This window comes from Tigriopus californicus, chromosome 11 (genome assembly GCF_007210705.1).
Source record: "Tigriopus californicus strain San Diego chromosome 11, Tcal_SD_v2.1, whole genome shotgun sequence".
Classification (NCBI taxonomy): domain Eukaryota; kingdom Metazoa; phylum Arthropoda; class Copepoda; order Harpacticoida; family Harpacticidae; genus Tigriopus; species Tigriopus californicus.
The window spans coordinates 6,668,686-6,692,321 of record NC_081450.1 but is presented as its reverse complement, the minus strand read 5'-3'; the positions used below and the strand labels follow the sequence as shown (position 1 = coordinate 6,692,321).

Below are 23,636 nucleotides of genomic sequence, written 5' to 3'. Positions count from 1 at the left end.
TTTAAGTTTGATCCTCTGGATGTCAGTTGTTCTCATTCTCTTCTCAGTGATGAAAACGACCGTGGTTCAAAAGGCCTGGTGCCCAAACTGTTAGGACCCGTCGATTTTTCGTCCCTGCTCGGTTGCGAGATTTCTTCGGATTTGCTCCTCATTCCAAAGATGGCGACCAAGGATCAGAGCCCACAAATGGTTTGGCCGCCTTCAGTCCATTTCTAAAGGAGTGTCTCTTAGACGAACCCGTCTACCTCTGTGATAAGATCCTTCAATTGCATTTGCCTGATTACTCACATGCAGCAATCACGGACTTCCTTAAAGTCTTATACGGATGTGAGGACAACGAGGAACAAGTTCTGAGTAGCTTAGAGGCTGTCGAGAGTCTTTGGCGACAAGAGTACCTCTCGAACCTCGTCCCAAGCGAGGATTTCCCACTAAGAAACGCGGGCGTCCACCTTCATTAGATCCTAAGGCCGAAAAACTTCGCAAGAAACAAGAATCCGTCAGTTTGACAGCTAGCTCCTTCGTTTGCGTAAAAGTGGAAGAGGATCAAGAACGAGAGAAGAAGGAAAGCAATTCCAATAGTGAGCAGGTCGAAAATTGCCACGCCTGATGTGAAAGGCGAACCTAAGGACACGCCATAGACGACGATAATGATCCAGATTTCGACCCTAAAAAGATGAACACGTCCGAAGAAAAGACGACCGAAAGGACGTTGTTCAGGAAGACGATGACGACGAGGAAAATGACGGTGAGGAGGAGGACGACGATGATGATGATGATGAATACAGCGATGACGACGATGACGAAGACGAGGATGATGCATGGAGTCCGATGAAATCGGGCCGTTCTGCCGGCAGAAACCAGGTCGAGCCCCACCCTTCCTTCGGATCAATACACCCGACAAAAGTACAATTTAAAGCAAGATGCCAACGGATGTTTCCTTGCAACGTCCAGGTGTGACTACAAAGGCAAGAACAATAATACCACGCGTCAGCACATCTATCGATTCCATTTTGGACGCAATCGCGATTGGTACCAACGCACCAAAGCCAAGCGTAACCGTGATGGCACACCCGTGGGCGTGGAAGACCCAAACGTGACGAGGAGGTGTTTGATCCCCACCAAGCCCGAGCCCAAAGACTCGTCGAGTGGAGCCGAGAACTCGGATGATGGGTCCCAAAGCAAGGAGAAGATCAACTACAACAAAGCCTATGCAGATGAACAAGTGGGAACTCTGTGCTCATTGTGGCGTGTCTGTTCTCGTGACTGAGATGAGCAAGCATTGCTTCAACTACCACGGTGTGAAACTGCCCTTCAATGCACGGACTGCGATGAGAGCTTCACATCCGAGATCGTGTTGGAGCGCCATCGGAAAAGCACATCTACAAGCTCTGTCCTTACTGCAAGATCGTCATACGAGATGCCAAGAAAATGGAATCGCATCTGGCCGGATGCAACATGAAGAAATTGCGAGAGATCAAGCCCTCAAGATCAAAAACCGACGCCGACGAAGACCGGGCTATGAAGAGATCGAGTTTGAACCCAACAAGGAAGATCCCACGAAATGTCCCAAGTGCGATTATCGCAATCCCAAATTGACCCGTGTCCGCGGACATTACGTCTCACGACACATTCGCCAACAGTGCCCGCATTGCGACAAGAAGCTCCTTTTTGCCAGCATGGAACGTCATATACTCATGAATCACCGTCCAGATCTCCTCAAGTTCGAGTGCAAGGACTGCAACAAGAAGTTCTTCAACGAGCGACTCCTCAAGTTTCACAACGAAGAGAACCACATCAAGGAGCTCAAATACATTTGTGACCATTTGCCATGAGCTTCTACAGCGAGTTCAAGCTCTCCCATCATGTAACATCAAGCATCGAACCCGCAAACCCATCCGTGTCCATTTTGTGACAAGACTTATCGAGATCGGGATTCCCGACGTAAGCACTTGCGTCGATATCACCCGGATAAGTGGAGGGATAAGGATAAGGATGAGATGGCGACCTACATCAGCAATAAGTGCTTTGGAGCCACCATGAACGTTGGTGATAAAGAGAGGGGGTGGAGGTCCAATGACGAAGATCGGAACTTATACCTTCGCATCCCTTAGAGGAGTCCAAGCCATGTTGTCTATCCCTCAGTTGCCCAACCAACATCATCATAACCCAAATCTCCATCCTCATATCCCCAAATCCCCATTTCGATGCCCAACGCGAGTAATGCCTTAGAGCCAACGGTATCGCACGCCTCCGCGCATCCAGGATTGCTCGAGGCGCAAATGCAAATGGAGCGCCTCACTCAGATGCACATGGAGGATCAGCAACAACAGCACCAACAACAACAACAACACCAGCACCATGAAATCAACACCAATTACACCACCATCAGCAACAGCAACAACACCAGCAAAAATGGAAGCGGCTCGCCTCAATGCTTCCGACTCAACGAGCTTTGCCTGAATGAGGTCCACTTATCTGAGACCGCCCGTTTGAACGCCTGAGGATGAATGATGCGATGAACGAGGTCAACCGTCTTGGGGATCATCATCTCAATATCCAAAAGTGGATTTGGGTAGACTGATTGAGCTGGTAGTGGGACTTGAGTATGGGGCAGGAGGTCAAGTAAATCCTAGGGCATAGTGATTGGCAGCCAAAAGCAAAAGTATTTCAGGTTGTCTTCTCCAAAACCAATAGAAATGTGAATATTTCATAAAAGAGATGCCATGTCAGCAAAAGAGTGATTGTCGAACCGGCATTTATACATTACATACATGAGAGTGACAACATGGCCGCTAAAAGCACCGACATCAAATAGGAGGTTTTGAGCAAAACAAATTGCGGGAAGAAACTTACGGGAGTATGTTTTAGAACACAAAGAAAATAGAAACTTGGGACTTCTTTTGAAAGACAATCTCACTTCTGATGAAATGACTCTCTTCGGCAGGTGTGCTAGTACGAGAGTATTGTAGGTAGGAATTATTTTAAATACTCTCAGTACATGTATCCATACCACCAGCTCCATTTACGATTATAATGTTCATGTTGCGTGAGCTGCGATCATGCTGTTCAATGTGTATTCCCCAACTTACAGAATATGATTTAACAAAGTGTTTGGATTGAGAATAAATCCATCATTCGCATTGACCTAAGTTCATTCGTTCTTTTGCCTTGTACCAGTGTATGCAGAATACAATTAGTTGAAAGATGACAAAATGTCGCATTAGAGTATATTCTACACCGCCAAAAATGTTTCTGAACAAGTTTGATGTACTGTATGAGCATGAAGGTATCCATGTTAAACGCCCAATCCTATTCTTCATGCCTTTACTTCCCCTAATATCCGTATAGGAAGTAGCCGTTGACCTGGTTGCATCTTTCAAGTCAGATTTCGATAAATTTTTGGCAAGTATTCCATATCCACCCTACATTCAAGGGCTAACCTGTGCGCCAAATTAAATTCGTTGGCTCACCAAATGTATAAAGTTTAAGCGGTAACAAAGAGACGAAATAATACCAGCAACAGATTTCTCTCAGGGGATGTTACTCTCATTCACCAAAGACCTCTGTTTGCCTAGCTAGGCCTTGCCAAAGTTGGAACTTTTTTGACCACTGCCAAGATTACGATGGCGCAGTTCCAGGTGAAAGGAGGACCCGCTCAAGCTGATATTTATAGAGGTTAATCGATTCACTTTTGACTTCAGGAGCGGAGTCATGAACATTTTGAGCGGCTAGATTGTGGATCGACGACATTTAGACTCATTTTTCGCCCAAACATTTGAAATTCAACGCGGTGTAGACCAACCAAAACAGCATTTCAGTTTTGAAATCTTGTTGATAGCTCAAATGAATTCAGAGATACAGAGGCAAGAAGCCAAAGGGTCGCGGTGCTTCTTGAGGCAAAAGTGAGCGTGATGAGAATGTGACTACAACGTCACTGAGGATACGTTCGTCCTCGGCTTCACATGAAATATTCAGATCAGAGCCTTAAACTTCTTTTTCACAAAGTTTGCATACGACAAAACGGTGAGATGAGTAGCATTGGTATCAGACAGGCTGTGGGAAGACAAGAAAGGCTTCCTTTATCAGGGGCAAATTTGGGATCTGCATTGTAAAACAAGTGAATATTCGAAAACCTTAGACACAAAACAGTTAAAAGCTTGCTGGTGTCCGAGGCTCCAGACGCGGATAAAATATCAGGGTAAAGTTCTCCAGAAAAAAAAGGTTTACGAGATTTATTTACGTTTAGTAGATATGAAGTGAAGCAAAAAACGACTCCCAGATTGTTTATTCCATCCCATTAGTGGCAAACAAGTCATTGCATTTGAGATGGATTTAAAAAAATAGGTAACAAACCTTTTTACGTATTTTCTTTCCCTCTCTTATACATGACGAAAGTAACGGTCACGAGGGCTAAAAGCTCGTCCCGTTACCGTTCCTGATATCTTTCGGAAAAGTTACTTAAAAAGTAACGCCGTTTCTTGTAACGGCGTTACTCAAGCACTGGTTACGAAGCATAATCCATGTGTAATTGCACTTGCTTTCTTCATCACTATTCATAGAGACCATTACATTTTCACCGAATTGATTCATTTTAGTAGTTCCTCATAACCACTGAGCAATTAGGCTAGCAAAGTAAAGTACATTGAGCGAAAAATGTGGTCTGGCACCCTGATTTGGGGAATTTCGTGATTTACAAACTTTAACAAAATGGGATGCTAAAAATGACAATTTTCGAGTACTGTACTATCATCTTGGAATCAAAACATATCAAAATAAATGAGTGTTCTTGTATTGAGCCATGTTTCATTCGCGGAAATTGATATTTTTGCTTAACATATTAGACCTGGAATATTCGTGAAAGTTTTATGCGAATTGGCGGAGGGAAGTGCCCAAAATTTGTAGGTAAATAGGCATTTGGTGACAAATAAATTAAGTCTATCAGAAGGTAAAACGAAAGAAATTGAAACTGTTTTTGCAATTCAGGGAATGGGCAGAAAGATAATAGGACCCACATTAGTGATGATGATTAAGAAATTGATGAACCAACTTGAATCCGATGAAGCTGAAAGGAGCTTTCTTGCTTTATTGTTAATGTTGCTTCTCGTTGGGACCAAAGTGCTAAATGATATATGTAGCATTGTTGCCAATTAAAGCTTCGACTTGCCTCGTGTAACTCAAGTCAATTGCTAATTGACTTGTGCGTATACTAGCCTATACTAGCCTATAGCGTATAGCTAGACTCCTTGACTAGAACAAAATCACATCTATCTATACAGGATTTGACTAGTAAACGCGCAAGTCAATGTCCTAAAGTTCGCTTAATAGAAGTTTAACTTTTCAAGAGAAAAAAGAACAAATTTCTCTTTTAGCTTTGTTGACATCAGCATCAGAGCCTTCCTATTTCGTAAAAGTCTTGCTAATAACATCTATGACATGAACTGCTGCTTTTAAACATGAATGCTCCCCACTCTCATTGATATACATTTGGAGGACTTTGTCCTTTAGAAGCACTTTTTTCGGGCTTCCTTACCGCGACTGGGAAAGGATCCCCAGCAATTCAAGACGAAAAATGCATTCATTTTACTTAATTTTATATTCGTACAATATCTAATCTACAAACGAATTAGAGCTGGCTTATCTGCCTAGCCCTTGAATTTAAGATTGATCAGGAATTTGAATCAAAACTTGTCCAAGTCAGACTTCAATCCTGCTCATAGATCAACACCTACATACTCCCTACGAATATTTGAAGGCAGCAAATTGTACAATGAAAGAGCCGAGAAAGTGTTAGACTTCATGTTTTAATTAGCCTGGATTCTCTAAGGCTTGAAGGTGCTTTCAAATCGCACGTTTAGCCTCAACGGTCTCTACAATTGACCCAAATCCCGAGTTGGGACAAAGCTCATGAACGCTATCAGTACCTTTCGTACCTTCTCTCAGTACTGTAAAGTCCAAACTTTTTAACTTCTCCCAATACGAGAGTTCTCTCATACCCTCAATGTTCCTAGTAAAATTCTTTGGACCTGCTCGAGCTTTTGCAAACCTTCTGAACTAATTGGAGCCCTAACTATGTAGAAAAAATCCTCTTGCAACAGACATCACATGAAACTATGCAGCGCTATAACACGATGGATTCGCAATACTTGGGGTTCGTCGGTTGTGAAGCCTCGAAATATACGTGTTAAAAAACAAAGCTTAGATGACATAAAAACGATATGATACTGATTCTATAATAAAAGACAACGGGCTCTTGTATCGGTAAAGCTAATAGAAAAATATGGACTTTATATAGCAGATTTTGCATTACTAGAACACTTTGGGGGTCACACGTTTATTTAAGACTACAACTTCAGGTACGGGTTACACAAGCACTGAAAATACTTTTCAAGGAGCACAGATTACTGATCTTCTATTGGCTGGCCGACGAGGATCCGCTGCTGAAACCACTAGATGGGTTCCAACGAGTTGAGCCTCTGCCTCGGAGACATTCAAAGGGAAGGGAACTAGAATTCCCGGTCCATTCAGAGGACTTACTTTTCGGTTCACGTCCAAGTAGAGGGGATTCGGTTTTGGCGAGATATCTTGCTGAAGTCGATGTCTTCGTCGAAAAGTGGGGTTGCTTGAACCCGCAGCCTGACGCAAATGGAATAGCATCCTAGCCACAGAACAGTAATTCTCCAGACTTACGCTATTCACCAAGTCGTCGGACGCCAGAGAGGATCCCATCCGTTCTTGATGTCTCGTTCCAGCTCCCACTCTCCCTGCTCATGCTGGCGTCGTCAATGTTGAAATTGAAGAGCTCAACACAAGAATTCACATGCTGTTCCCTCGCCGGTTCCAATTCTCCTCGTACAACTCCAGACTCAGGACAATCGTCCATGTTCATGTCTCTGGACCATGTCCGGGAAGAGGGATCAAGCTGCTAGGGTACGTGTTCCACATTGCGATTTGAGGTGACTCGCAATCACTCGCCCTCCAAATTGGGTCCGGAAAGCCGTCAATATACAGTTCCAAATCGTGCACAGGTCAACTCGGGAGATGGATCACAAATTCTTGCTCCTCATCGTCACATTCCGGCGATTTCTCGTATAAACCCTTCTTGTCTGACTCTTCCGGCTCGATGTTGGTGTCCACTTTTGTCTTCTCCCCTGGAAAGCCTGGCATGGTACGTTTTCCAGCGAAATAGCCTCTCCATGTTCACAAAGTTGAGCGAAGAAGTCGACATTATGAGATCTTTTCTTAGTCCTATTGATCGAGCGTTGAATTTGATCAGACTGGTGAAATTTCATTGAAATCACCGCTATTTATATACCCATCGCTATTCCTGAAATTAATCCCTTCTCAATTATTGGTTCATACTTTCTTAGCTCCTCTCTAGACAGTTGGTCTGTCTGGTATCTACGCAGGGCTGTTTAAAGCGCAACTTTGGCTCGTGCGAGGGTCTGTCGGCCACAGCCCGGTCAAACAATGGGGGCCCGCCCGGTCGAGCTCTCCCACAGGCTACAGAGGAGAAACAATGGATGGAATGGCAAATGTTTGTCGACGCACACGCTAACCGTCTCAATCGCACTCTATCGCACTCTATTCACGTCCAAAATAGATAAATTGCTGATTGATTGATAGATAATTAGATTGTGGTCTAAACACGTGGAATTCACACTGTGCAAAGTCGTGAGATAATACAAGGTCATATAGTGCCATTTTATTTAAGTTAGAGATCTCGATGTACAATGTTCATTGTTTAGCGCACACGTTCAATTTATAGTGCGTGATGCATTGTTATCAACGAAATCAAATTATGTATCGTCATCTAGAAGTCCGCGTTCCAAAGCGGAAAAGGATTGTAAATGAAAACTGTTTATTCAATAACTGCGCGTTCTTACATGCAGTTTATTCAAGTTCGGATCCAAAAAAGTCGATCGGTCAAGACACCTTGAATACGTTTGCCATTTATTTCATCATGACCTCTGTATAAGAGAAGCTCGGGCAAGCCCTCATCGCTTTTCTCTTCAAAGTCGACGGATGAAATGGCGAACGCATTCAAGGTGTGTCTTCTTGACCTTGTCGACTTTCTTCAAGCCTCACTTCTATTAAACTCACGCAAGGATGCCCGCAATTGAATAAATAGCATTCTTTTAAAAACTGGTGTTCATAGTTTAATGTTCTCTTTCATTCATGCAAAGGAAACCAAACGCACGGTTAAAAGATTTCTTCATTGCCTGTGCTTCAAAGAACTCGGGCAAGCACTCCTCCTCTCCCCCTCAGTTGTCTTCTTTAAATTCATAGATGGTAATAATGTAAGGCTCGACCAACATTCTTCAACGCTCTCTTGAACAACGTCTAGTTGGGAAAGGCTGACGTATGACGAATATATATTCAATTTTGTTAAACCTAGCCGATTTTGCGAATTTAACGACGACACCTTTGGTACTTTAGTGAATCCAGACCTAGGATTTTCCCTCAAATGACGCGTCTGCTTTTGTCATGCACCTAAATTTCAGCTTTTCAACCATTTTGCAACAAAAATGACTGTGTGTTATCAATTTCCCAATCTAAATTCCAATTTAGCGTCTTCCCAGTCCAGAGGGACGAGATTGTCGACTCTATTATCCCCTGTAGTTTGCGATTATTCCTCTGTTACTCAATTAAATCAAATTATTCCTGGCTAAGACATTTCTGAGCCCACAGGCGTGATTTCCCCACTTGATAATCAAAAACAGAAGCTCAACCATAGATTGCTAGACACTACATAGATTTCAACCGACCACCACTGGTTGCTAAACCGTAGACCACCATTCCATGCAGATATTTCATTGGTCTATGGCTAAACAGTACAAAACAAGGTTTGCAATGGATTCCCAGGAACCTTTATTGCACTGTTTAGTTAACCCAGTGATCGGCATTCAACATCCAATGTCTAGAAATCTGCGGCTCAGGTTGGGCTAATGAAGTGACCCAGAGTTTGAACTGCCGTCGCTAGACGTTGGAGATTAACGCTCATCTCGCAAATGGTGCGTATGTTACGCTCTTTGAAATTGGGAGCTTGCTCCTAGTCTCTGGGTCAGCTTGTCGGGCAGTCGTTGTCGTTGAGAGCGCCAAGAACCATTTCAATCATGACAGATCGTGAGAGCAATTAAATCGACTCTACCCACGTTGCTCGCTCAATAGCAAGAAAACGCACTCTAGATGATCCCTTTAAATGCAATGATTTGCCCGTGGTTGCCACAGCCATCAACACATGGGAATCACCCCTTTATTAATGGTATCACTCAGCAAGCCAATAGAATCAAGTTGAAGTGTTCCAACTTGATTCTGAGGTAGCCAGTAGTTGTTCTTCTTCCATTCAGCATGTGACGCAAGTAGTATTTGCTGACGTAAACATTGGACAATATTTAGAAAAGAGCGATATACGTGTTAATTGGCACAAATGAAGAAACGCTCAGAGCATGATTGCAGTAAACATACAGTAAAACTCGCAGCGTCCGATCTTTACCATTTTACACAGTTATAAGTACAATTTATGTCTTAGGTTTGACGAGACAACAAGTTCGGAATTTTAGACGCCTGACAAACCGAATTATGTCATTTATTTCTATCCTGTTTCAAATTTTAATCTTGTTGATTTACTACGAAACTGACATATTCTTTTAAAGCAGTATTGTCGACAAGTACTCAAACTATTTTCTTGTGTTGATTCCTTATTGATTTTAAATAGTACGGCTCATCCTCAATTTTTTATCTTATCGTGAGCCTAGAATTGGCATCTTTTTTGTGTCCTACCGTAGGTATCGAAAATATAAATATCAGTAGACAATATTACTGCAAAATGCTTGTCTCTACCATTGTAAATTTGAAAGCAAACTGACTTTCGAGTAAAACAATCGGAAAAATTCTTGTCATCTATTCAACATTGACAACATGCATTTCAGTCAAGTAAGAAAGCGAAGTTTACCCCATTCTTCATGGACTATTATTGAGAACCATTGCATCTTCGCCGAATTATTTCATTTTCATTTAACATTGCCAGCAGAACTGAGGCAATTAGGCAAGCGAAAACCGTAGTAAGCCCTATTTTGGGCATTTTTGACAGCATTTATACAAACTTACTCGGTTGTCACATAGTTACTGAACTATCAAGTATGACATTTTTCATCTTGCCGAAACGACCAGTGTTTTTATTTGAGCCACGACTTCTAGAGATATATCTAGAAGTTCGTGATTGAAACAGCCAGTATATCGAGATAACGACAAATTACGTTTATGCACAATGCAGTAGGCTGGGCGTCAAATTCTCTCGACAAAATGCCATCAGCTTTTGTTCTTATCATGGAAAGAATTCATCAATTTACACGAGACTTCCTTACTACAACGGAGGAGGAATTAAAAGGTCGTGTTTTATGCATCGGAAAATATGATAAAAAAGAGGACATTGAAGCTCATCCTGTTTTCCAAAGTTTCAGGGACACGGTTGAAAAAACAGGCATTCTGATTGTCGATACCGAAGGTCCCAGCCAAAGACGCTTGAAGAATCATCGATTTCCTCTTGAAGATGATACGTCAATGGTCGAAGTTCTTCAACTGGGTGATATCCTTGGAAAAGTGGTCATAATCCAGACACTTCAAGATTGCCGAGAAGAACACACAGGTTACAGATGTTTAATCCCCTGTCCCAAAATTGGGAAGAAATTCGGAAAGAAGATGTGATTTCCCTTGTCTCTTGGACAACTACTTGCATATCGCAAGTCTGGGCAAAACCGAAGGAATCTGAAGATCCATGGCTTTGGAGATTTCCCAGAGTGCGTCAGGAGCTGGTTGAATTCGAAATCGGTTTTTGTTGTCCAGAGTGATGTTGCTTGTCACTCTGGCACATTCGGTGACAAAGAACGGATTGATGGACTTTTGGGGTCGGACTGCAATTCCTGGGTTGAACTCCATAATATCCATGCGATGTTCTTTGGTGAGAGTCCCGGGAGTTTTAGTCATTGCTAAATGGAAATCAATCCCGAAGGGCATCGAAATCATGTGATAAGACACTCATGGATTATTCAAATATTTGGAGGGATGAAAGTTTGGAAATGGAACCTTATTCAAAGTGTTCAAACTCGTCAATCCATCGTTACAATTAGCGAGTTGTTCAAGGAAAAACGGCTCAAAAATAAGGATTTTTGATGCTCCAAGAGAAGATCTATTCTCACGATGGCCAAGGGAATGGGTCAAATGTGATGTGGGGGATATTTTGATCGTTGCCCAAACATTGTGGAGTGCGACACTGGACTTGATGACACTCCAAAACCTCCCTGAGGATGCGAGTGTGCTTGAATACGTGAGATATATTCTTCACATTCGCAAGGAAGAGCCGTCCCTTACCGTAGCCGCTGCCAAGGACCGTGTATGGTCGTTCAAACCGTTCCGGAGCAATAACGTTCCAGGGTGTGTAACAAAACTTGAAGGTGTCATACCTCTCTCCCTATCTTCCCGGTGGTCCAGGCTCTGAAGTTCCTCGTCCGATTCGAAACATACGTCAGGTAGTGGTAGAATTGGCTGATGACCAATATTATCCACCTTTCAGAGCACACAACATTCCAACGCAGTTCCGTGTGGAGAATTACGATCCCCTCGAATTGGCTAAAGCAACTAGAGCCTCACCACCCAAGAGAGTAGCGCCGCAGAATGTCATTGCAGTTTTGAAAGATGGAAACCAATTCAGAATGCCTTACTCTCAATCAAAGCACTTCCTTGCAGATTGCAAGAAGACACCGGATCAATTTACATCGAAATTGGTCCCGGGAACGTCACTACGTGTCATCAAACGTGACCCCGGTAAAGAGAGAGACCCAGACCTCTTTGGGGTGTGTGGTAGATGTGGCAGTTCAGAACATGTCAGAGCTTGTTGTGATGTTGCCGAAAGTGATCTCGATTGTCTCTACCCTCTGTGTCCTTTGAAGAGAGATCACCAGACGAAGACTTGCCGCACTCTTCATCACGTGTGCTCTATGTGTGGGAGGCGAGGTCATCAAAGAATTCACCACGAGTCATTTACGCCCATCGAATTGAAGAATTTCTTCGATTACTTTTCGCCTTGGGGATTCTATACATGCCTACCGATATTGAATGGAGTGGAAAGCTTTCCAAGTAAAGACGCTGATTTTCGGTTTGGTTTCTTTCTCGTTTCCAAGATTACGGTCCAATGAATGCCCATGTTACTTGGATTCGGCCAACGTCTGGTCGAAGAAGGCGTTGTTCCGATACTTTGGTGAAGTCCGATGGACTTCAGGCCGGAGATGATGTGGTGTGAACTCGTCGGAAAAGAGGGCGAGAGTGAGGAATCCTCGTGAGAAGATCATTGTGAGGAAACGAACCCCAATGATGAGTAAAAACAAGTTTAGTTGCATTTTTCATCTTCCAGAAGAAAGAGTTCGTGAAAGAGACCAAAGTCTTCTTAATTTATGAAGTCTAAAACTCGTAGTTTTTGGTGTATAAATTGATTAGAGTGTAAATTAGGGCTCGATCATCTTGGGCTTAGTTGATTAAGTTCACACCCTTTGATTGGTATTCATACGTCAGGAGAATCCAATCAATCCGGACTTGGCCCATACTACTGGAGGGCCAAATCCAAAACAACTTACCATCGTCAAACAAAGGTCAGATCAATCCAACACATTTCGCTGTCAAAGAATTATTTAGAATCGATCCTTTCACTTGCTTAGTTCTAGATCTTAGAGTAAGGGTTTCGGAAACACAATTATCTTGACCAGGACTACACCTAAATCCTTCGTGGATGAGACCTGCTCAATGTCCTTACCTTCATCTTCTAATAGTGGAGTGTCTAATGACGTCGACCCAAAGGTCATTGAGCAGAATTTCATTCCATTCAGTGCCATATTACTCGCAGCAACCCAGGAGTAGATTTGGTTTGGGACCTCTTACAGACAACCAGAGTTCTGACTATTCCTACCAACTACCAATTTTGTATCATCAGCATAAAGAGAGGTACTGACATTACTACTACCAAGCTTCTGAAGCGGAGCAATGAAGATGATGAAAAGGAGAGGACCCAAAATGGAGCCCTGAGGGACGCCCGACTTGTCATCATGTATGTCACTAAGCGTTGCAATTTCGGATACATTTTGTTACACTTTCGACATACGTTGCTAAACAAGGGCAATCAATAGAGTACGTGATTTGCTCTACTACTGTTGGAATCTTTTTGTGACATGTTACGTGTATTATGCCTTAAAAAGCATGATTTAGTTATTTTACCACTCTTTCTACGTGTATATTTGTAAGATTCAAAAGAAATTAAGATTAAAGAGGAATAACAAACGTTTTATGAGAATGATTCAACATGCCTGAAGCAAGATTTCACGAAATATATTTGTCCCTTTTCCACCAGCGTCAGCTGACCTGAAAACATGCTCATGCGGTACAGCTCCTGTTGAGCTAAGCATTCTAGTTATGGTGAAAACCAAGTTATTTTTCCAATCTTTACTAATTAGTATTGGTATTATTTATTTGTTCAGCATTTGATTGCTCCAATTCTTGGTTACGTTTATTTGACAGGATGTTTGGGTGGTCTTTGTTTACCCCTTTGCACTTGAGCGCCCCCTTTTGATTTACATAGGTATGTGTCGAGGTTTTGTCTATGGCTTTACACAAAATCAAACGATAGTGCTAGGATCAAAAAAAAAGGTAAAACTTTAAGCTCGCTTTGAGACAGAAGTTCAATTGTTGGTTGAAAAAGCGGTCGCATTTTTACGTTTGACATATCCCTACATAGCCGAAAGATGGCGCTTGGGCACAAAGGAGTACAAAAAAACAAAAAAAACTGAGGCTGCGATTGTATCCAATTGACTTGTCAAACGGGAGAAATTCGCAATGCCTTAAAATCTGTCTCACGCAACCTTGTTCCGACGATTTATTTCTCGTGTTTTGGGTTGTACATGGGTCGTACATTCGCCTTCACAACTTATAGAGGTTCCGTGAGGCGTTAGTCATCATAATGCAAAACTTTTGTTCGACAAGTCAATAGTAAAAAAATCAGTAATTGTCAAAGTTTAAACAACTTTATGTCTAAAACAGTATCAATCTTATGGAGAAAACATGCCTCGTGGATTTTTGAAACTTAAAAAATAGATAGTATTACATCCTCAGTTACATTGCAAGAGTCATTTTGCTTTTTTCTTTTGATAAATCGGCCCAAAGGAAACTGATTTGTCGACTTCAGTTTTATCTTTTTTGCTGTTTTTTAAGATTTTCTGGCCAAGGCGTCAAACCAAACCGAATGTCCATAAATCATAGAACAACAAAATAGAGCATCGTCTGCAGATCATCAAGTTTGAAATGAGCTGAAGGTGCTGAATTTCAAATGTGCATTGTGATTCATGATATACCGTATTGAAGAAGGTGGTTCAATTTATGAAACCCTATTAACTGGGAACTGAGAATTTTCGCTTCTTTGTTTGTAGAAGCAATCAAACTATGATTCCATTACTAAGACGCATATCTCAGAAATATAATTTAGGCCTTGGGCTTTTCAAAAACCATCATTCAAGCCCTGGAAAAATAATCAGGGGATTCATTAGATGCGTTTCTCAACTTGTGATGGATTTAATAGAAAACTATAAAGCGAATAACCCGTCAAGACGATTCCGTTTGTTTTACTGTATGAGCGAAATATGTCTTTGGTGAAACAATCATGGCCTAGATCATCACTTACACTCATCCTTATGAGGGCCAAAGAGAATAATTAGTTCATTCAATTCAATGGACTTTCCAGAACTCCCTAGCCACCCTCCGTGTCGAGAAAGAGTCTCAAATCACGTTGGTTTCATCCTTGAAGAGACGCTTGACAGATTTGGAGATGAAAGAAGAGGATGACATTCGCGAGCTCGAAATGGAACGGTCGCTTCTCATCGCGGAATGGGAGCAAGAGACATATGCTTTAAACAGGGTGAGGCTTTGCTACAACATATTTGGACTTACACAGTCTACCTCATGGATAAGTCGGGCTTTTCTTAGATTAAAACGAGTATATCAGAACTATCCAAGTTGGAGGAGAAATTGACCCGGACGTTGACTGTTTGGCGAGCCGAATCAAATAAGGATATCGAGGAATGCCGGAGCAAACTCCAGAGCGCTGATGAGGAATTTCAAAGGTAAAGATCGATTTATTGCTGACAGAGACGATTAAGTAGGTCATATTTTGCGAGGGAGTAAGAACATTCTATATTTATTTTGAATTCATGAATTGAATGCTAACGTTATGAATTATGATAAACGGATTCTTGATTCTCCTCTAATTTTACTGATTCGTGCAATCAACGAAACGATCATTGGCATTTTTCTTTAGTTAGTTCAATGAATATAGACAATGCCCAACACAGCTAGAATACAAACTTGCTTTCTCGAATGCCAGATGCCACATTGAACGAATATTGGGGCTATGCCATTTCCGACCAAATTGACCAAATGAGGTCTACCGAGGTATGATTCTTCAAAAGTAGCACCAAACGGAAAAGAATGTGCCAGAAAGGCCAAACTGAGTGGTGACCAGTAGCGCTGACCTTCAAAAAGCCATGAAAACATCGCATGAAAGGCCCTAGTTGTTACACACTCGGAGTATTTTCCAGCAACTTCTCTTTCAAACTCGTATCTCTCTTGTCAGCATTGGGCAAATATGATTTAACAGGGGGATTCTTGACAGGGTTTTTCGCATACACGACAATGGCATAGGACGAGATCATCACTGATATCACAGTATTGATATAAATGGGAATGTCGAAAAGCAAATAGCTCAACATGGCAGTGAAGACTATTTCAATGGCACTTGCAAAGGCCTTTGCGATGGAGTTGAGATTCATCAAAAACATTGAAGTAATAATGCCCGCACACGCGTTATTGACAATGATCAGGATCACCAGGGTTTGTGCGATGGACGCCAAAGAAGGCATGCTGAAGGCTGTGATCAACTGGCCTTGGTAGGATAAGACTACCGTATTCCAGAAAATAGAGTCCAAGCACATGTACACATTTTGCACCATTAAGTGCACGTTCTTGCCTGAGTTTCCTTTTATGAGATATTCGTTGTAGACTCCGGCACAGACTGAACAACTCAGCTATGAAAAATGAATTACATCTGTTATTTACTGGTACCAATCAAGTGACTTGCCTTTGATATGTATTGGCAAAACATACTTGAACCACAATCAGGAGAAAACTGATGCTGTTGTAGAATACGTTTTGGATTGATAAATCCACTGGACCGAAGAGCTTGGAAATGGTTGCATAATCCAACTTCTGAACCACGCATCCTAGTGTGACTAGACATAACGAGTACCACTGCATTCCGCTCAAATATCTTTTGAACATGATCTAAATGAAAAAAACGATGGCAAATGTCAATGGTCACATCAATTTGCCCGTCGTTTATGATCAATTCGGGGTAATTCAAAAAAATGCAAATGCATTATTTTTCACTCTTCCCCTCATTTGCATTATTTTTTTACTTTGCCATTTTGATGAAGGTTGTGAAGAGTGTTTCCCTTTAGTTTACCTCTGTTCCTTGAAAATGTAAAAAAAACAGGAAAAAATGCAAAGCAAATTCCTTCCTACCATCTCATATCATTTGCTTTTTTGTTTTAAATGACTTTTTTCCTGAGTGGCGTGATTATCTTGTTTTTAGACAACGCAACTATTCAAAATTACGTCTCTTGAGCTTTTAAAACACACTGCCCCAAGGTCTTTTTTCAGTGCATGACCAAAGTATCTATTGAAAGAAAGATTGAATTCCATTTCTATGGTATGCTTACTTGTACGCGTAAGTAAGACAAACTCAGTACACTTAGCAGTCATATAGTTTAGCAGTTTACAGAGGAAGTTTGTGCACCCTTTTTTGACCTACTCTTGAATTTAGGAGGAAGAAGTAATGTGCAATCATGAGTATCAACTTGAATGCCTTCATCACTTAAATCAGTTCATGTTCTACCATCCTGCTTTTCCCCTCTAAGAATAATAAAGCTCATATTTCTCTACTTGCTTAACCATTTTGACAGCGATCACGCAATTGAGCTTGACACATCATTTAGCTGCTTCATTATTTTGCTGCTGACTCTTTTACAAAGTGTGAATGAAACTAGAAATCTCCGCTTTTTAGCATGATTCATTGCAGTTTTTGCCCTCCTTATTGCTTTTTAATTGAATTCTTTGCCAATCTTAGTTGCACTATTTGGACAGCCCTGATGATCATTGTTTCACTTACTTGAAACACAACACCCGTGAAGAGGAGCCTTATCTGCATGAAGATGTAGTAACTGGTCGGATCAAACGCTGCCAAGTTTGTAAATGAAAGGTTATTGTATAAGCAGTACAGAAAAGCCGGCACCATATACAAGACCAACATGGACTTGTTATCGTAGACTTCAGATATGAAGCTCCAAAATGTATGGCTGAGAACATGAAAAGATAAGACAAAGGCGTGTTTGTTAGATACTCACGGAAGTAGGTATTTGTAGAAACCATGAACTCACTCTTTGAGGAATATAAGAGTAGATAATGCGAGTTTCAAAACTTCCGTAAGGAGAACCACCGTGGTGGTGTTGTAGGGATATGTGGTGTTCCCATTTCTTGAGGCTGTTACCAGTAAACCTGAAAGGGAACATTGCGAAATTAGATGCACGTTCTTTTCACTAATGTTTTTTCGACGTGATCAAGACGTGAACAAACCTTGAGCTGTGAAGAGTCCTACATAGCCCACAAAAACGACTAGACTCAGGCGGGTGGGAAAAAGGTCCTTGTTAGCCAAGATGGCTTTGAAGATCATGATGGTCACCGGTGTATCTCGTCTGCACGTCAGAACACTATGATTGAATTTTTCACGTAGCCAAAATACTTTATTAGTTTTATTACAGAAAAGCACTTGGGCATGTTGTTAGCCAATATTCCTCAAGAGTGTGTTTGATCCTTGCTCGTGAGGATCTGTTCACCAATAGGACAAGAGAATTCCTCGAGCGAGCAACTCGTTCCGCTATTTCATTCGTCTAGGTCTTATACACACAAACAGCTGTTGGCTCCATGCCGCCATGGGCAACTAACACATAGAGATTCACTGTTGAACGTACTCTAGAATTACTAGTAGGAACAGGGGATACGTGCATGCTTTTGCTTTCTGCTAAAGTTCCAGGAGAGTGCCACTGACATGACCAACTGCCTGACTGCCTGACTGGCCGACACAATGAATATTGTATGAAGCAGGAAGCTCACGTTCCAAATCTGCCAAGGAGTGAAAGACAAAGAGGACAGGCTAGGATCACTTGATCTGGTCTGCCCAGAGTTGATAACAGACCACAATTTTTGCACATTGGACATTGTTACAAGTAGAAATTCCGAACATGTTGAGAGTCCAGAGTTACATTATCTGTATATAGTAATTTCACTTCAATAAAGCGAAGAATTACAGGCGACTAGCAATACTAATATTACAGCAACCATTATCATCGTTTGTGACAAAAGAGACAAAGTTTTAACTTGATTGAACTCGACCGAATAGGTACCCGGTACAGTGAAATTAGTATATGAATACATAAGCTGATATTTCGTGCCTTATTCGCCTCACCGCTTATCCTCTTGACGACTAGAAAGAACCTATTGAATTCTGCGGCGAGCGAAGTTCTGAACTTAGATTGGTTATCGCATAAGGCAAAGCGGTTAAGCGGTCAAGCGGATAAGCCACCAAGATATCAGCTAAAGTGGCTAAGTGAAAATGTCCGGCTTGTTGCCCTAGATTCCGCCGTCAAACCGTAAGTCAAAATTGAAAATAAACATAAAAGTTGGGTTGGGGAGGTGTGAATTGCGAACATAAGCGAAAACTTCCCATCTCCTGAACCATTTACTGCATTCAAAATTAGCACTTTATAGGAACACGACATTTTGTCGAATAGATGAACTTGTCTCAAAACTATAGAGATTGTGTTCTGACCACATGTTAGATTTTTTTTTAATTACCCGATTTCCACCAAAGGGAAATACATGTATGTTGTTTAATAACCCACTGAAACGTAGATGATGAAGTTGAACACAAATATGGAACAAAGTTGGGACCAAAAGATGAACAGACCATTAGTGGATTCACATCGTGCCTCTCAATGAGGCCATATAGCTCATCTGCTTCACTTATATATGCATATTCAAATATCATTATTAGACCTCGGAAAAAAGATGTCAAAATCAGCAAAACGAGATAACCAATAGGTGAAAAGTTGACAAAAAGGTAGAATAAAAGGTAACAAATTCGATCATGAAAAGGTGGAAAAAAACCGGTAAAATTTGTTAAAAAAATGTAACGTTTTTAAAACGTGCTCAAAAGTCGATGTCATATTCTCTCATTTGTACAAAAAAAGTCAAAGCAATAAAACAGAATTAAGTGTCGTGATAATTTTTGTCAATTAAGTCAATTTTGGATTCGGTGTGACGTGGCCATTTTTTTTATTTCATCAAAAGGATTACTCATATTTATAACCATATTCCAACTTTGTTTTCTGCTTTTTCAAGTTTTCTTCATCAAGTAGGCATGAAAAATGCCCAAAAGAAGGTATACAAAGGGGATTTTTTTCCCAAAAACGACGTGTTAGGTAATACAATTTCAAGAGGAAAAAACTTATCTTTTGATCTCAGGTGTTTAACTTCGAAATTAACTTTCAGGCCCAATGTCACTGAAGAATTATCGCAGTGTTTAGCAACCACCAACTATTTCGGTATTGAAAAACGTTGAAATGCTAGCAACAATAGGAATCCCATTAATTGCTAGCCAAAGCTTGTCGATGAAAACGAAGCGGATATTACTTAATATCCGCGTATCTGTAGCGTAACCGCGTAAGTGTAGTTAATAAGATTCTCAATTGCCCCCAACACGATCCAGGCCTATAACCCTTGACTCAGGCCATGTTCTTACGTCTGAGACGAGTTTTTTCACAAGTGTTACCTCTGATGAAATAAATAATCGAACGAGTATGGTTTTAGAGAAAAAATATTTTTCTTTTAAAAGGACCGGTTTTCTGCGGTAGAAAGTTCCCTCTTCGGCACGCAGAGGAAACTAAACGCCACCATTGGAAATCTTATTTCATGGCGCTGTGTTCACGAGTGGCCTGAATCTAAGTTTCCAGTTAGCGATGTGTTTCACTATTTCCAGCCACTCGTGAAGAAAATAGACATTCTCTAAAGTCAAATGGGGTTTTGAATGGGGTTTCAAGGGAAAATCGTATCTTGAAAACTGGTTCTTGTAAAAGAAAACTGTGAATTCAATAGCGGTGGCGTTCTTTGCATGCAGTTTATTCAAGTTCGGATCTCAAAAAGTTGATTGATCAAAACACCTTGATTGCGCTTGCCATTTCATCATACCCTCGGGCAAGCCCTCATCGCTCCTCTCTTCAAACTCGACGGCATGAAATGGGCGAACGCATTCAAGGTGTCTTCTTGACTTTTTCGACTCTCTTCAAGCCTCAGTTTTATAAACTCCGAGCAAAGATTGCCCCCGCAATTGAGTAAATAGCTATTCAACAACGAAAGATAATTTTTATATATCTCATTTGAATATGTTGCCAAATCACCGCATACGGCTGTTTATTAGCAGCGCATAGTATTGACGATCATAATGAAAGTAATTGCAATAATTTGTTCCTTTCTTCAAAAAAGAAATTCCAATCTCATTATATCTAAAAATGGTGTAACTGTAACGACCTAAAAAGCCCTAGTTACTCGTTACTCGTTCCCCTTTCGACCTCCTAGGCGTATTTTGTGTTTCTACTAACAGCCCAACAAAATTTGAAGCTTTTGGGGCAAATATCTCTTCAGCAATAAGTGATGATCACTTACAGGCAAAGTAGATGTTGTTGGATTTAAAGCTACAAAACATCTAAGCTGTTTCATAATGTTGTCTTTTCATCCGATGGGTTGTATTTCTGTTTTGTACATTCGGCATATTTTGGAAGATATTACCGTATAAGTTTATTAGGAATGACAAATGGTGATGCGAAAATAGCCTTGAAATATTAGCTTATTAGATTTTGGGGAAAGAATGTGAACGTGATTTTGATTTCATTTTTTTCGATTTTTGACGCGGAATGGCTAGGTTATGAATTACTCATTTTGATCACAATAACTGAAAGTGTAATTCGTTCCTTTCATTGAGGAACGCCTTCAGGTATGTATATTTGACGGATTGCGATCTTGACTTAATATATATCGAGGTTGCGCGAACTCGAACTTGCTGTTACGAAGGGGTAGTTAAAAAATAACTTGCACTTGCTTGTCTGATCAGATTAGAAAGAAGAATTATAAACAATTCATGCTTGTAATCATGCCACCTTGTCTTCACTCGTACATTATTCAACAGAGTATCAGTCATGGATTTCTAGACACTGGATGTCGGACGACCGACCACTCGGTTGGCTAAACAGCACAATAAACCGGTTTGCGATTAATTCCCAAGAGACCATCCATTGTACTGTTCTACCCGCCGAGTGGTCGGTTGTTCGACATCCAGTGTCTAGAAACCTATGTATCAGTCCATATGAAGGTATATGGAAAAATAAATGTAGCACGGCAAAGTAGTAAGGAGTCGTTTGTCCTCTTGCGCCAGCTGTGACGTCACTCCCCGCCTCATAAAAGGGGGAGAAGTACATGTGCATGACCATTAAACACATGTCAGGCATGGGCGTAATACTTTTGAATGAGTAGCTTTTTAGTAACTTTCATAAAACGTATTTTATTTGGCAATGTAAGGGAGCCAACTTTAGCAATCCAAAGATATATTTAAAGTAACTGTTCATGTCTGCATGGAGTAATTAGACAAATTCCATTTCTTACATTAAATCAGCTTCAATGTTGATTTATTTTGACATTTCTTTCTTGATGCTCCAAGCTTTGTTTCCCACCTGATCTAACATGGCTATTCAGCATTTATTCACTCCAAATCAGAGTTTTGAAATCGGCGAAATCTGTACTCTGAGTCTGTTTCTGTAGTAGTATCTCTCTAGGGGTTGGGACGGAGTAAAGTCACTTACATCAATCGGCGCTTGAGTGTTTCAGGAAACGCTAATAAATGTTGATTTCAATGCTTGTTCACTAGCTACTTTCTCTCGCTCACTCTAAAATCCGCCATTGTTTGCTGATTAAATTTAGACTCGTTGCAATTAGCTAACAACACTGCCACATCTGACATAGCTTGTTCGGGGAAGGACAATTTTGGGTCATGCTTGGGTCATGCCTGATCTTTTAGCGCTGAACACCATGCTTTATTGAAACTGCTCTTTTGCTTTACAAATTACCTGCAAAATCCGGATATAGTAACCATTTAGTGGAAAATGTATTGTTTGATGTTTGTACCACTCCAACGTCGAGTTACAGTCGATTGAGGAGTGATGAAAACTGTACAGTGGTAAAAGTTCATTTTTTGGGTAATGTAGGACAAAGAAGGGGAATGAAAGGACAAAAACCCGCCGAGGGTAAGGGCAGCTTTACACTAGGATGGAAAACCGAGATTGAATCCTGTTTGGGGATTGAAATAGGACTAGTTCTGGGGCGAGTTCGGCTAAAGACTTGAATTCAGCAGAAGACTCCAGTTATTCACTGTACTCAAGTCGAACAAAACGTCTCATACGCCAAAAACTCGCCCCAGCTCTAGTCCTACTAAGATTGTCTCAAAATGTTAGGGCCAACTCGAGGTCTTGTATTTTTCTTACAAATCTGTGCTTTTCCTCTTAAACAATCAAAGAACAATGGGAGTTGTTGAATTTTCTTCCGGGGTTGAATCAAGAAGAGTACTTAAATAGTCCCTTAGTTCAAGAAATTGAAAATTTAAAACATCAAACCAATCAAAAAGCTCAAAAAAGCCTAGGAACAAAATACATATTTCTTCCGTTAATGATAGAATGCAGTATGTTTGAGGATTATCATTGCTTATGGGACTCATTAAAGTCATCAGTCATTAGTCAATACCGTTTTGTATTCCTGAATTCCTGCATTTCAGAAAAACAGAGCTCTGTTGGACAAACAACCCGGATATTAGAAAGTTTTTCCGCAATTTCTTAAAGGTGCCTATAACCAATTATCACCCGATTGTCAAAATCCACCAAATTTGATAATGATTGTGTACAGTGGTCGTAAATCTAAAAAAAACTCCTGGACCTCGTAGTCCAGGATTTACTCAAAACGTCCGTTAAACCTCACCATGTCTCCAAAGAATCAGCGAGAATCAACTCTCGTCGACAAGGTGCTCTACGCTCTTGCCAAGCTATAGTATAGAAGTCCTGGCCAACGTTCCGGACACCATTCATAATGCTCTGAAAGGTATCAACAATGTCAAAGCTTCTTTTTCGTACACTGTCATGTCAAGAATGTTATGATGATTTCTGTGAATCCGTATCTGTTGCATGAGGCACCTCTCGAGAAAATACTGAAGAACGTCTGAAATCTAATAATGATATTACTTATTGGTAGAAAGTACATAGAATACAGCTTTTTTTTAACTGTTACATATTGAAAATTTAACTTCGAAATTAAAGTTGCGTAAGTGTTCACAAAGAATAAATATTTATCTTTTACCCCAATGCAACAATTAAAAAAGCCAATGGTAAATGTTCAGG

At 40.9% G+C, this 23,636-nt stretch overlaps 1 protein-coding gene and 1 long non-coding RNA gene across 2 annotated transcripts; one reads left to right on the top strand and one right to left on the bottom strand.

The window, feature by feature from the left end:
- Positions 1 to 10,364: 10,364 nt before the first annotated feature.
- LOC131890584 (uncharacterized) lies at positions 10,365 to 18,314 on the top strand. The gene is made up of 5 exons (XR_009374324.1): positions 10,365 to 12,641; positions 12,708 to 13,093; positions 14,777 to 14,950; positions 15,019 to 15,155; positions 18,173 to 18,314. It is a non-coding gene; the product is annotated as an uncharacterized LOC131890584 (long non-coding RNA).
- LOC131890583 (UDP-galactose transporter senju-like) lies at positions 15,162 to 17,855 on the bottom strand (the record flags this gene model as incomplete). The annotated part of the gene is given in 5 exon segments (XM_059239955.1): positions 15,162 to 16,115; positions 16,195 to 16,371; positions 17,258 to 17,444; positions 17,526 to 17,643; positions 17,722 to 17,855. Coding segments are annotated over 5 exon segments (1,089 nt in total). The 3' UTR covers positions 15,162 to 15,605.
- Positions 18,315 to 23,636: the final 5,322 nt, after the last annotated feature.